The sequence below is a fragment of the Coffea arabica genome, chromosome 5c (assembly GCF_036785885.1).
Source record: "Coffea arabica cultivar ET-39 chromosome 5c, Coffea Arabica ET-39 HiFi, whole genome shotgun sequence".
NCBI lineage: Eukaryota > Viridiplantae > Streptophyta > Magnoliopsida > Gentianales > Rubiaceae > Coffea > Coffea arabica.
Window position 1 is genome coordinate 3422173 of NC_092319.1, and position 16112 is coordinate 3438284.

Consider the following 16112-nt stretch of genomic DNA (forward strand, 5'->3'; position numbering starts at 1 on the left):
AAGAGAGTTGTGCACCGATGATGACGTTAACAAATTTTGTGCTTGGGCTTATAAGTACAAGGTAATGGAAGTCTATTGTAATCATCTAACAGTTGAAGAAATTAATAGTTGCAAGTCTCACATAGTGATCCAACCAGTACAGAAAAAGAAGACTGGTGTTTTGATAGAAGAGTTGGATGAGGAGGGTAGTGTAGTAGAGGAATCTATTTCTCACCTAGTTCCTAAGAGGAGGCTGTTAATTAGAGATTCAACTGGAGGATAGAGTCGAAGTAGAAGAACAGCCAAGAACCAGCATATTGGTGAACAAAGTGGTGATGCACAAGCATCTATTCATGAGGAGCATCAACCTGAGCAACAACTTGAGCAGCAACATGTGCAGCAACCTGAGCAACATGTAGGGCAATCTGAGCAGCAACCTGAGCAGTAGCATGTAGTGACTTCAACTGGAGGACAAAGTGGTGATGCACAAGCATGCCATAGCCAGCAGCATGTTGGAGAAACTGATACAGCACAAGAAGAATTGAGGTGTCAACAGCCTAATGAAGATGAAGGAAATGGAAGAGATGATGAAGATTCTGGATCAGAAAATGAATGTGACAGATTCAGTGGTGATGTAGAACACTGTAGAGATGAGGATCTTCTTGATGATTTGACAATGGAGCCAACTCAGTGTAGAAGCACCTTAGAAGAGGTGCAAACTGAAGGACCTTCACAGCAGGGAGGAGAAGCAACTGAGCAGGCTACTACTGAACATTGTACTACTGAATAGGCTACTACCCAAAAAACTGAAACACATAAGTCCCCAGTACAACAGCAAACACAGCAGAAAAAAAAAAAACAAGTAAGGCGAAGAAGAAAAACACAACAGCAGCAGCAGACCCAAGATTCTGCACCAAAAGTAGATGCGTTGGCAGAAGATACAATCCCAGATCATCTAAGTAGTGATGCTGATTCATCAGAGGAAGATCAAGAAACTGAGCAGTATGCTGGTAGGTATAAAGATTTTTCCTGGGAAAAATTTAGGATTGATACAAGGTTCGAGTTGGGTTTGAAATTTGAGTCAAGAGCCCAATTCAAAACTGCTATCCAAGAATATGGAATTAAGATGGGAAAGCCAGTATACACAAAGAAGAATGAACCAAAGAGAGTGAGAGCCAAATGTAAAGATCCATGTCCATGGTATGTGTTTGCCTCAGTTGAAAAGGCACTTGGCACAGCAGATTTGGTGGTGAAGACAATGTATGACAAGCATGAAAACTGTAATCATGCCTGGAAAAATAAAAATTTGAAGGCCAATTGATTATCAAATAGATATATGGAGAGAATTAGATCAAACACTCGCATGCCAACTCGGGAGATTAGGCAAACAGTGCATGAGGAGTATCAAACCCAAATTTCTAAATGGGTGGCTTCTAATGCGAGGAAATTGGCTCTCAAAATGATACAGGGGTCGGCTGAACCCCAATACAAGAAAATTTGGGAGTATTGTGCTGAGATAAAAAAGACACATGAAGGGAGTACAATGGAGATAATGTTTACTCCATTTAGAGGACCAGGGGGTAATCCTAAATTCATGAGGTTATACTGCTGTTTAGGACCACTGAAGAAGGGATTCAAGGATGGCTGTAGGCCAATAATAGGTCTGGATGGTTGCCATCTAAAGGGGATTTATAGAGGACAGTTACTAACTGCCATTGCTGCAGACCCGAATAATGGATGGTGGCCTATTGCCTGGGCAGTTGTGGAGAGAGAAGCAACTGAGCAGTGGACTTGGTTTCTCAAATATTTAAGTGAGGACTTGGAAATTGAAAATCAGTGCCACTATACTTTTATATCAGATCAGCAAAAGGTATGATATGAAACTTTGAAATTCAAATTTTGAATCAAATATGGTACAAGCTAACAGTGTATCATGATTTCATTTTAGGGGCTAGACAGGACACTTAGTGAAGTTCTACCTGGATGTGAGCACAGGTATTTTTATCAAGTTTTTTTTTGCATTATAATTTTTCAATTGTTTAATAACGACTTAAATGACTTTGTAAAAACAGGTACTGTGTGCAACATATGTACCGTAATTTCAAGAAAAAACATCCTGGTTTGGCTCTTAAAGATAGGATGTGGAATATAGCATGTTGCACAACAGTGGAAATGTACGACAAAGCAATGGAAGAACTTCAAACTTTTGATAAGGATGCATATGAATGGGTCAAGAAAGCTCCTCATCCTCGACATTGGTGCAAAGCATTCTTTCCAACTCACGTGAAGAGTGATATGATAGTGAATAATCTATGCGAGTCCTTCAATGCCCATATTAAATATGCAAGGGACCAACCTATCATCACAATGTTGGAACTGATAAGAGAATATCTTATGGACAGGATTCAAAGAAGACGAGCTGCAATGGAGAAATACAAGGGCTCCACTGGACCTTTAATTAATGAGATTATTCAGACTAGGGTCAAGCATTCAAGTCAGTGGATGCCCACTTGGAATGCACTGCATGGCTATCAAGTCAAGGGTCCAATAGGGGCCCAATTTGCAGTAGATATGCAAAAAAAATATTGTACTTGCAGATTATGGAGGTTAGTGGAGTTCCTTGCTGTCATGCAATTGCTGCTATCTTCATGCGAGAAGAGAATCCTTACAACTATCTGGATCGTTCTTATAGCAGAGGCCTCTTCTTCAAGATTTATGAGAATGTTTTGCAGCCAATTAGTGGCGAGAATCATTGGCCTTCATCCACCATGCCTGTGTTGGATCCACCAATACCAGTTACTCAACCTGGTAGGCCTAAAAAGGCCAGGAGAAGGGATGTGTCTGAGAGGAGGGATCATGGTAGAAGGTTGAGGAGGAGGATTGTCATTCATTGTAGAAAATGCGGTGAGGTTGGTCATAACACAGCTACGTGCAAGAAGCCTCCCAATGAAGAAGCACAACAAGGTTCTAACAAGTCATCCGAGGCTCAACCGAGTAATCAGCAGAGGCAGCAATCAGTAGAAAAAGAGAGGACAGTAAGTGCATGCAATTGCTGTTAATTTTTCACTATTCTGCATCCACCATGTATTTACATGTGTCATTTGCAATTTTGATAAAAATAAGGAACCAGGCCAGTCTTCTCAAAATTTGCAACAACAAACGCAACCGGCTAGCGATGAAACTGGATAGCAACATCCACAACAGAGCCAATAACATCATCATTCACAGCGAAGAAAAAACTCAGCTACAAAGCCGCTTACTGATGCAGAAAAAGGAGCCATCAATGCGAGCTATGCTTATTTGGGTAAAGAACCCCCATTCACAGTTGACAACTGGAGGGGGAGATGGAGTGGAAAAGGCAGAGGCAGAGGCAGAGGCAAAGGAAGAGAAAGACAAGGTGCCAGAGGAATGGGAGAAGGAACAACCACTAGAAGAGGAACTCAGCCATGATAGACCCATTTTTTTTTATAAACTCTTTTTGTTTTATGCTGTGTAAACTGATGATGACAATTCATTACCATATCAGAACATGTTTTTGTGTCTAGCAGTTCTTCTCTATTTTTTTTTGTCTAGCAGTTGCTTGTTGGATACATGCTGAGCAGCAACTTTGTATTATAGCAGTTCTTTTTTATGCTCATTGCCAAGTGATTATTGTGATGTATACAACATGGCTTTATCTGCTTCTTCTTCTTACACCATTATCATGCCTTTTTTCTAAGCACAATACCAAACAAATTCATTGAGTTGAACAAATGAACTACAACACTTTTATTTAATAAAAAGAGATGAGCAGATATTTCATTAGAACCAGCACAAACACAGATTTGATTACAAGCTTTGCAGATACATCATACAACTATAAATAAAAAATTTACATTAAAATGAACAATTTGGATCATCTTCTTCCCCTGCAAACTTCAACTTGGAAAGGGCCAGGTGTTTGCAAGTACCTTGTATTTGCCGAAAACTGACAAGGTTTCCATTTTTTTGGCCCCAACTCATCAAAATTAAACAAATCAATATCCATGTTACAAAAAGGAATTTGACCAGCAACTTATTAACCCATTTCTTGCTGCGAATGTCTTTCTCCAATTCTTTAACTTTTTCCTTCAATTTTGTTACTTTTCTTTCATTTCTTCTTGCTATTTCTTCGTATTCATCTCTGTCCTTTTCAGTTGCATTGATATTTCGAAGAAGGCCAGGTATAATTTCTGTAGCCCGTCGGCACATCTCCTCATCGATCCATGCCCAATATCCGCAGCAACCTTCTGCACACACAGCAAACCTTCGCCCAGGATTTTTTGAAGTCCACGAAGTAATCACCCTAGTCTCTTTCTCACATCTGCACATCGGTAGAGGGGAACTGTTCATTCTTCGCATTTTCAGCTCCAACTTTGACTGGATGGAGATTTTTGTTGCTCTAACTTAAGGTAAGAGAAGAAGCAACCTTTTTACTCTCTCTTTGCTTGGTCAACTATCATGTAGAGACTATAATACCTTTCATATTTGGTGTCGCGTCTCACGAGATGAAGCTTCTCGTCATAGTTAACTCCTGGATTTGACAGAAGGGCCACTAATATGCTATTTTGTTAGATCGAGGGCCAAAAACGTATCTTTAATTGTTGAAGGGCCAAAACTTTACCTAGGTAAGAGTTGGAGGGCCATTGGGACTCTTTTCCCTATGAAATATATTTTGTTTGAAATAGCCTTCCTATTATTATATGCTAGTAAAACTCAACTTCTTTTCCTTTACTTTTTTTTTTCCTTTTTTGCATTTCAGTCCATAGAAGAAGCTTAAAAATTTTTCTGTATTGTTGTTTTCTCAAAAGAATTGGCTTAAACTTTCGTCCTGATGCATTTTATGGAAGGATTTGAAAGTAGTCTGAAACTTTTTTTTTGTTGCAGTTGTCTGAAACATTCAATTTTATTTTAAATTTCACATAAAATTGTAACAGTTGTTATATAGAAGGGTAAGACACACTGGTAAACTCAATGCGACGAGGTTGGCAGGAAAACATGATGCCAGCATTACAAGCTCAGCCAATTCAAGCGAATGTTGGGACATGATAGGGAGAAATATCTCGAGAGAGTCCATCAAAGAACTCAATATGTAAGTCAGGAATTCAATTCTGACCCAAAAGCTTAAGTTATTAGGTCTTGGGACTTTACTTACATATTAATCGCTCTTTCTCCATCTCTCGGACCAATATGGGATACAACGCTTTACTCATAAACCTAACAAATCTCCCCCTTCCTGAGTAACCCCCACATTAAATCTAAATTTACCAGCCCTTCGTTGAGCCTACTTTAATACTCAATGCAAACCTACCTTTATCACTAAGGTTACCTCTTTTCCCAAACATGGACCCACTCTTCTTCAACATTCAAACTGCACACTGGACCCTTGCCAATCCTTGGCTCTTTGGTCTAACATTAACCGGACCCCTGCCAAACTTATGGCGCACCTGGTCCAACACCAACCAAACTCCTTGGCACTTCGATCCACCATCAAAAAGAGAATTTTCACCGGTCCAACTCCGAAAAGAATCCACTTACCCATGAGTAGCCCAGTCTCACAACTTGAAACTTTGATACCAATTTGATAGGGAGAAACACCTTGAAAGAGTCCATCAAAGAGTCCAATATGTAAGTCAGGAATTTAACTCTGACCCAAAAGTTTAACTTATTAGGTTTTGGGCCCTTACTTACATATTAATCTCTCTTTCTCCATCTCTCGGACCAATGTGGGACACAATCCTTTACTCATAAACCTAACAGGACATTCTTTATAGTACTAATAAAAAAGACATTGTGGATTAATTTATATTTTGAATCCTACTACAACTAACTTTTTCTTTTTCTTTTTCTTTTCTTTCATTTTTGTACATCACTTGCTAAGTGCTATTAACTGAAACATCAAGGGAGGTTGTTGATATTATCCTTATATATGCACATATATATGATAAGTGTATATTTTACGTATTTTTAGCATATTTTATTAATTAGTTTTGGTGTGTTTTATTTAATTTTATAACTAATTAACTAGGATTCTAGTGAAAAATATGTATTTTGTGGTTTGAAGTATAAAAATTGCATTTATATGAATTTTAATTGTGAAAACCTCATATTTTTGTAGGTTTAATGATTCAATCATCAAATGATATGAGTTGAGAAGATAATTAGATGATGAATGTGGCTTGAAGTGATAAAAAGAGAATATAAAGTGAAAAAAATGAAATGCAATCAAAGGATGAAATGCAAGTTAAGATAGCTTTGACACTTTGTAGTATTTTGGCCATATCTTAAGTTACAAGTATCGAATTGAGGTGATTCTTATATCATTGTGAAGCTACGAGATAGATCTATTTGGTGTGAAGACATCAAAGTCCAGTTTAGTCTTTTTCCTAGTCAAAAAGTCGAAATATAGAAGTGCATTTTCATGGTTGAAAGTTGAAACAGAGTTCTGACCAGTTAAGGATATTTTGGTTTTTTCTCGATTCACAGAGCTCCACTGAAATTTTAGTCTTTTTTTTTTTGGACAATTTCGCTAGCTTGTACTTCGCATTTAATACTCTGGCAGAAGAAAGAGAGACAACCATAAAATGGGTTTATCATTTTCTTCTGTTTGCTTGTCTTGAGTAAGCATTCAAGCACATTTAAAAAGATTTTCAAACGAACATAAAATTGAATTCGCCTTTTTTATATATTCAACGAATTTTTTTTTTACATTAGTAGGTTTGGATACATGACACATAATTTTTATTCAAAATATAGATTTCTATTTGTATATATAGCATGCAACCAAATTTACTTGTGCAAAAGAGTTTCTATGGAATAGAAAAGATTAAATTTTAAAATTTGAAAAAACAAATCACGAAAATTGAGATATTTGATTTGATTGGTCAATTGATAGAAGAAAGAAAAATTACAACAGGAATTTGATTTTAGGAGAGAAAAATGATTGCAATATTTGATTTGATTGGTCAGATGATTGCAATATAAACTTGTTTGTGTTTTTTTTAAGCTGATGCACAAAGGTATTCTCGTAGTTGTAAATCATTACTAGTTATTTTTTAAGTAATTAGCATTTTTTGTTCGAACCAATGACACAAAAACATTAAAGAGCTTTTCAATCTTTCAGTCTACTTTTTTCAAAAGGACTACATCGATCAATTTACAAAAGTTAGGAGATAAATTTGATGTATTGTGATAATTAAGAAATCACATAAAAAGGGTAAATTTGAAATGAAATTGGATTCTCTTTTCCAAAATGAAATTTTTAATATTATATTCTAAAACGGGTTTTTTAAATGCTACAAAAAGTTTAAAGTAGAAAAGCCAAGTAAGATTTTTCAAAAGTTAAGAGCGTCGAGTGAAAATGTAAGGCACCTCATGACACGTTTTTGAAAGTATGATAATATTACAAACACATGGTACACCCACGGCGCAACTATGAGTCTATGATAAAAAGCTAAATCACAAACGCACGGTTCAAACCAGTATATTAAGGAAGACAAGAAATCAGTAGGGAAGAAAAAAAGAAACTTACCTTTGAAGACGATCCCCACCTAGGAGGACACGGGTCCAACCAGTATACTGAGGAAAACAAGAAATCAATAAAAAGCTATACTCATTACCAAGAACATACGTGCTGCATTCATTAACCCAGTCTGAAGGAATGCATGCATGCATCAAAATCACTCGGCAACAAGGTCCCCCCACTATAACTTCTTCGTAATGCATCAAAATCAGTCGGCAGCAAGGTCCCCCCACTAGAACTTCTTCGTACGACCACCATCCACCGTTTCAACTCTAGCACCTAACGTTCCTAAATGATGATCGATGGTCAAATTTTGAATTGGAACCAATCCAAGGGTGCACAGATGGCTGGACCAATTTCCACGAAGTTCACGCGTAGCTAACAGAACAAAGGACCCCCAACTTGCTGGAAATTATTCCATAGCCAGTCCACATTCACTGTTCATAAGGCAACTCACACTTTCTTTCAGCATAATGATAGATAGACTAGTTTTGCCTGCCCGGACGCCATGCGTCTGGCACCTAGATTCGTTATTTTGCTGCTGTGTCATGTTTGTGCGTGTGTTTTTTCCTCATTATACGGAGAAACAAAAAGACCTTTGAAATCAGGTTATCTAACATTCTTAATACAACATTAATTATTGCATCGCTAAGCCAACGTCGGACTTAGACCATTAAATAAGACTAAATTCAATTGAAATGATCAATCATACTTTGAACTTTAATGTATCTAATAGGATATGATTCTTTATTTATGGGTAATTTATATTTTCTATGATGAGTTAAAATAGGAATCTAAAAGATAATAAGAAAGTTATCTATAAATGGGGTTATGATTCATGAGTCACACGTATTCCTAAATAGGGTTATGTTTAGTGAATTTTTTTTTTTTTACATTAGTAGGTTTGGACGCATGACACATAATTTTTATTCAAAATACAAATTTCTCTTTTGTATACATAGCATGCATCGTATTTTACTTGTGTAAAAGAGTTTCTATGGAATAGAAAAGATTAAATTTATAAAACTTGAAAAAAAATCATAAAAATTGAGATATTTGACGCTCGCTAGCCACTAAAACCAACTTTTGTACCAAGAAAAACCAACCCCAAATGCAAAGCTAAATCACAAACGCAGGCAATAGAATCAAGTCATCAAGATCTGCAAACATGGCTATAGAGTTTTTTTTTTTTTGGGACATGCAGTACCTTGGAGCACTTTTAGCCGTCCCAATCAAACAATTTTTTTTGGACATACAAGACCTTTGAGCATTTTTAGCCATTCCAATCAATTTTTTTTGGGATATACAAGACCTTTGAGCATTTCCTTACTTGTGGTTTGGAAAAACCCTCACGTTGCTTATATTAATTTCAAAACTGGAGATCGACATCCTAAAGGTGTAAGGGCGAATCTTTTTGCCTTTTATATTCTGGACAAGTTGCAAATATGAAGCAAAAGATTTAGGTCGGAAGAAAAAAAAGGTATGAAGGAGATGATTATGTAACGATTTGACATTAAAAAAATGCAGCCATCTTCATACTGTGAGAAATGAGTAACTTTAGATTGAAAAAGAAAATTAGAAAAAAGATTGTGTAGCGATTTTATATGTACACAAGCCCACCGCGCCACATGGGCATCACTGATCTCTAAAGAAGCCCAACCCAGGCAGCACCAAAAGACCCCAACACCCCTGCAGTTCAAAGAAGCAACAACATAACCCAACCACTGCAATTGTTCATTACTGTTTATATAGTCATTCCCACTTTTACATAGGTAAGGTAAGATATATACGCTCTTTATAATTTTTTGGCATATGTGTGTGTGTGTGTAGAATAAGTTTATTACATAGGTAGAATTTGAGCATTCAAATCCCACTTAAAATATTTGTTTTGAGCTAACAAGGACGGAGTCTAAATAATTGGACTTGGATATTGAGATTCCGGTTTTGGTGTGACATTATGATATCGGAGCGAATCTCGCGTAACCTCTGTATGAGATGAGATTGGGTTAGAGGACGCAAAGCTTGAAAAAGAGGGATAAATGTAACACCCCATCTCACGTCGAATAAGTTAGTGCTGTAAACTAATACAATACACAAATAGGGTGTGAGCATTCAAATCTAATGTAAAATATCCATTTTGGATTAGTGAGAACGAAAACTAAATAGTTGAACTTGATTGTTGAAACTCAGGTCGCATCTTGGCCCTAAGGGCCTAGGGCGTGACAGGACTCAGGCTGATATCAGCATCAAAGAACGGTCAAGGCCCGTAGCGAATGAAAAACCTCATGAGCCTCATGGCTTAAGTCTGGATATGAAAAACGGTTATCTACAATATGCCAGCCTCTTTTATACCAACTGAAGCACATACGGTTGAAAACTAAACGGCAAGACACTCAATTTGGGCGGAGAAATCATGTCCATGTTGTTGTCCAGGAAAATTGTCATTTTCTTGAAAAAAATAGCAATCTGAACCAAGTTTAGATTACAAGAATCCAGCATTAATAGGAAGTGTAGCGGTAGAGAATAATTTCCCGTCAAAAAGCTATGTACATTTTCCCTCGAATATTTTCCCTATAGCTACGGAGCCAGAAAAGCTAAAAATAAGCTCAAAGGTAACAGCGCAACTCCAAGACTGTTGTCCGAATGAAGATGTAATAGGCTCGTAGATGCTCAAACACAATTACACTTGTGAACTAATTAATAGAAGCAGTTGCTTAATTTAATTTTCAACCTTTACGCCCTTTTTGCTTCCAATAAATTAACTTGTAAAGGAATAAAGTTTTAGAAAGCTCATTATTCTATAGAAAATTAACAGGTTCAATCATATCATCTCTAATTAATAACACTGCTATTTACAATCAATTATATAGATTCACTCAATTCCAAACATACAGATTTCTAGAAGAAACATCTGAAATGAAAATAAAATTGCCATGGCTTTACATAGATACAATTGTTTGCTTTCGTGTAGTGTTCTGTGTCGGCAAGAATTAATAGCTTGAAGAATATACATCTCGCACATTCAAGGTTTTCCTCTCGTCCAAACATATGCTTAAAAGAATCATCTTAGTACATAGTTTACATAGCTTTCTGATAGTTGTGCATATGATAATGTTTTTATCCCTAAATTCCACCTTCTTGTAGTTAGGACTGTCAATAGAATCGGGCTAACTCAATATCGGCTCGTTTGGTCCAAAAGAAAAGGCGCCAACCTACTATAATTCTGGGTCAGGCAAAATATGAGCTGAGTTTGGACTTTTATAGGCTCAACCCGATTAAAGCTCGGCCCATTATGTTATATAGTTATATATATATATATAGGTAATATTATTTTTAAATATGTAATGTTTAATTAGACTATTAGTAATTAGTATTGGTTTTGAAAAGACTTGGATTCATAAATATATTTAAAGAGAAAAAACCTATTTAGTAGTCTATTGGCTAATTACTATTACTATTAATCTATTACACAATCTGAAACTAAAAGCTGCAATCCCATTTCGAACACAATTATTGTTGAAGAACTTTTGATTTATGTACTTTTAAAAGAATTAGACACAATTATTGTTGGAAAACTTTTGGTTTATGTACTTTTAATGTACTTTTTACTGATTTATGTGTAGCTTTAATATCGTAGATTGCAAATTAACTTTACTACTTAATGGATTTAGCAATTATATTAAAGAAATTAAAGAGTAATAAGTGAAATTGGGCTAAACTCGAATTAGACTTAATACCCAAATATGTTGTGAACCAAGTATGAGTTTCACATATATTAGACTGATACTCATAACTCAAAACCCGAATATCTTACTAATTATGTAAATTGAACCTGAACTTATTAAATTCCAACTCATATGGCTCGATTGACAGTCCTACTTTTAGCCTTATTTTGTCCATTCTTTTTTATTTTTAGGATTTTTTCTTATCAGGGAACTGGTCAAAATTTCCATACATAAAATGACATGAAATTATAAGAATGTTGTGTACTCATCTTTTTGTTTTACGTTGTTGCGATGGGCTATCTAGAGTAAAAGTGAGTGTGAGCGGATAATAAAGAGGCCAAGATGACCTATTTAGGATTTTTTCATAGCTGCTTAGTGGGTATTGAATTAGGACACACAATTCATACTTTAAATCCTTATAGTTGCATTTAGTGCTCTACACTCTTTAAAATTAGATGTATTATAAATTACTAATTTTTTCGAAAAACCAAGACATGGGAACCTTGTTAACTTACTTATTAGCCATTCATTAGACAAGCTCTTCATTTTAAAGATCTGAGTTTTGTAATTAAAGATATAATAATTGTTTTATCTTTTTTATTTTCTCATTCATTTCTCATTCTCATTTATTTATCTTTTTTTATATAATTTTGTTATCTTTTACAAAGAGGACCAAGTGCAACACTTCATATCACCTACCCAATGGTCACTTAACCCTGAGGTCTATAGATCTTAGCTAGAGGTATCAAAATAGATGATTTGGGCAGATTTGGACAGTTAAAATAGGTAATGGGTATAAGTGAGTCAACTCATTTATTTAGATGGTTATAAATGGGTAAGTTAAAAAATTAGTTGAATAACCCAATTACTCATTTATAACACATTGATTCTGAGTTTTTACAAACTCATCTAAATTCATTTTGTAAACTAAATTATCAATTTATACCATCCCTTGCAGTTTGCATGCATCATTAATTTTAAATATTAACTTATAATGTCCAATAAGTCTAATTACCATTTTTTTCCCATCCATGCGCAATGTTGCAAAATTACATACTATTCAATAATTGAACAATAAAAATATTCTTGTTGTGCAATAGGGAAAGGATTTGGAACCATGAAAAAGAGAGATTAAACAATGATCGATCAACTTATGAACTTGAAACTGGATACTAGAAAAATACAAATGAAAAAATGATAGAAAAATCTCTAAGTCTATGGTTATTCTTTATCTTTAAGTTGAAAACTGGCCAACAAATGCTCCCACCTTTTCGTAAGGTTCTCCACTTTTTGATGCTACGTTTAGTCAAAGGTGATGAAGAAATTAGGATACTATTGTTGAAGACAATTCTTTTTTTTTTTTTGAGAAAACATAAGTCAATATTATTAATAAACTAGTTGAAAATCATCTAGCATGATTTGCTTGACAAAGTAATCTACACTAATGGTAGAAAATACATTGAATATATTACAGATATATTTGATCTGAAAAATCATTAGATTTAATAGAGTTATAAAATATAAAAGATTACACTATAAATCACAAATAATCAAATCTAACCAATTGAACGAACTGCTACATAGATATCTGTGCATGTTTATTTCCTCAAATCTGTTATCCAACTTGTTCAAATTCAAAACTGATGTTGAGATCTGACGAGAAACCCAAGAAATTTTAGATCTAACATATAGATTTGAAGAAACTCTTAGATCTGAGAAAATAAATAACAAAAACTAAACAAAACTCTCACCAGGATAGCCTAGGAAGAAGAAAACTCTCACTATCCTAAGAGAGACTTTATTAAATAAAAGTAAGAACAAAGGAAGAGGAAGGGAGACCTTGGCTTATAGCCAAGATCTCCCTCCTATGGAGGAAGAACAGTAGAGAGAAGGCATAGAGCTTTTTTGATTGTCTAGTTTTTTAGATACTAAAAATATTGTTGAAGACAATTCTAAAAAGATGTGAATGTGAAGACAGTTCTAAATGAGTTTGGTGGGTTATCCAATTATACCAATTTATTAAATGGGTATTATTGGGTAACCCATTTATATCAATATATAAAAATTTAAGATACCTATACCCAATATTCGTGAGCGGGTGTGAATAAATTTAACTAAATGAGTTTGTTTGACACCTAGCTAAAGGTCTAACAAATTGAGAATTAAGATTTGTTTATATTAACTTTTACAAGTTGTAACTATTTAATTCATATGGTTATTTGAAAAGAGTAGAGTTTATTTTTTCTTTTGGAAGGATGAAAAGAGTAGAGTTGATTCATGTTTCTCTCCAAGTAAGACTTCAAGTCATCTTATCACATGTTCAATAACACACTTTGCCCTATGAACTTTGGAAGTACTCACGCTTTATGACTTTCAATATTAAAAGTACATATTTTGCCCCCATAAAGGGCAGTCAAAATTAAAAATGCAAAAAAAGTGATTGCAATAACACGATTATAATACTTGGTGAGTAGATTTTAGTCCCTCATTTAGTTGTTTATGCTCCACTTATACTCTTTTCCCATTCAATTAAAGCAATATTTATGGTGAATATTTTTTAGCATTCTTTGGTTTGCTTATAAGTTGCATTAGGCTATTCTCTTTCACAAAACAAAGTATGATTGCTACTGTTTCACTCTTGTATTTGTAGCTTAATTGTAACTGACATTGGCTAGAATCCAGTATTTTTAGCTTTAACGGCCCCTAAAATTGTTACTCCAATGTCATAGATCAACTGTGACATTATTAGTTATTCCTGGGAGGACATCCTTGATGGACGGAACTCTCACTGCCAGTAAAACATTATGCCCATTTCGATTTTACTTGTCTTCACTTGCTGTGAAGGCTGAAATCCTTATGGATACTGGTTTTCCCGGTTGTTCATAAAATTTGAAACTTGTTATGCTGTTAGACTGGGAAGTGTTGTCTTCAGCATATGAAGATTAAACCTACCACAAATGCACACATTTGCAAGAGTTTATGCTATGTTTTTCTATCTTTCTGTTTGGGGGATGAATTATTGCTTAATGTTGGACTGATCTATTGGACCATTTATGGGGTACTATCTTGCCGGCTTTTGGGTTGACTTCTAGGATTAGATTTAATTAGTCAAATTTCGTTTCTCGAAAGAAGGGGTACTATCTTAATTTTTAGCTGAACCTATAAATATATTTTGAGAGAGATGTAATTCAAAATACCAAAAACTCTTCAGTGAATCCATCAACTGTAGATAAAGAATTAAAAGTTTCTAGTCTTGTGCAAAGAGAGACGCATACTAAAAAATAGTATACGCACATGATGGATGACGCTGTAATCTTCTACTACTTTGCCTATGGCATGCAATCTATTAAGGAGTTTTACAATACAGAAAATAAGAAAAAATGGCATAAAGAATTAGCTACCAATGTTTTACAAACGCGCCCAGCACTGAAAATGCCTTGGCACAATCAGGTGGGGCATGGGTATTGAAGGGTTTTGCCCAGACAGTTGAGGCATATACCTTAGGTGATAAGCCACGGCTTTTGTGCCCCAAAGTTTTAATGCATATGCGCTGTAATGCATATTTGTTAGGAGTACTTCACAGTCAGAAGTTTGTAGTTCATAGTTCATAGTTCATAGTAATGCACATTTGTTCACACGCATTATTTGCTTCTGTAATGTGGACTGCTTTTATAAACTTAGAAATTCACTTGGTCTCTCTTTATTGCACAGTTCGATCTCTTCATCCATGGTATTTTTACTAGACTATCATTTTTTCACTTCTTTACATTTCTGGTTTACGTATGAACATTTTTCTTTTCAATTACCAAAAAAAAAAAAAAAAAAAAATTGTACATTTTAGTATAAATATTTCATGTAGTGTAATTAAGGCTTAAGATAATATTTCTATCAACTTTATATTTTGGTCTTCTTGTGCTTTGGGTCAAGCTTGTACGTATTTTCCAATTGTGGAAAACAATTAAAATAAGTACTTTATAAAGTGAAAGACAATTGTCCTTTAGTTTTGGATGATCTATAGATAATGATTTGATGGAGGAATTGTGTTTTTGACACCTATTTATTAGGTAATTCACATTGTAGTTTATGTGTTATTTATCCATCTGTTATAATTCTCTATAATGTTTTTTTAAATTTAAAGCACATAGTAATATTTTTTTTATAGCAAATTATACATAGTTTCTATGTATTAACCTTGAAATTTCAAAATTTGCGAGGCTAACGCCCTACAACTCAGTGCTTTGACCTTGCCCCAACACCCCTAAAGATGGCTTTCAGGTGTTATAACAATTTTTTTTGATTCCCCTAAAGAGGGCAATCATATGTTATATCATTTTGTCTTATTAGTAATTTCTAAAGTCTTATGAATCAGGTTCATCCCTGCATCTTTGTGTCAAACCTCTTTGAAACCACATGGGATCCTCAGTGTCACTTCTATATTTATGTTAAGTGTCCTGTTTATTTAATTTGTCATGTGCTATTTATTTAAACTTCTTCTATCATCACGTGATAAGTGGAATTGGTACTGGATTTAGCACTGAATAGTGGCATAGAGGATTCTAACTGCTTTGAAACGGCTCTGCCTTTTCTTTTTTTTATTCTCCATTTAACTCTTTGGAAATCACTTTCTAACTCACTGCCAGAACTAGTTCTAAGCCACCGAGTTGGTAGATTTAATTAAAATAAGTAACATCTGGCTTGGCATACAAGCCAAGAGAATGGTCAAAATGGATGAAATTTCAACAGAGAGAATACGCATGAAAATATTTTGGGTCCAAATTCCAAAAGTCCATGTACGGCTGCTTCACTAATTTCCATCCAATAATATATGCATGAAAAATTTTTGAGAGCTGCCCTGACCCAGATTACCT

General features: G+C 34.8%; 1 protein-coding gene across 1 annotated transcript; it reads left to right on the plus strand.

Annotated features, from left to right (window-relative positions):
- The first annotated feature begins 1315 nt into the window (after positions 1-1315).
- LOC113689049 (uncharacterized) lies at positions 1316-3475 on the plus strand. Its single transcript, XM_027206884.1, has 5 exons — positions 1316-1849; positions 1928-1974; positions 2052-2460; positions 2577-3014; positions 3248-3475. Exons 1-5 carry the CDS (start codon positions 1316-1318, stop codon positions 3473-3475), a joined length of 1656 nt encoding a protein of 551 aa, XP_027062685.1.
- Positions 3476-16112: the final 12637 nt, after the last annotated feature.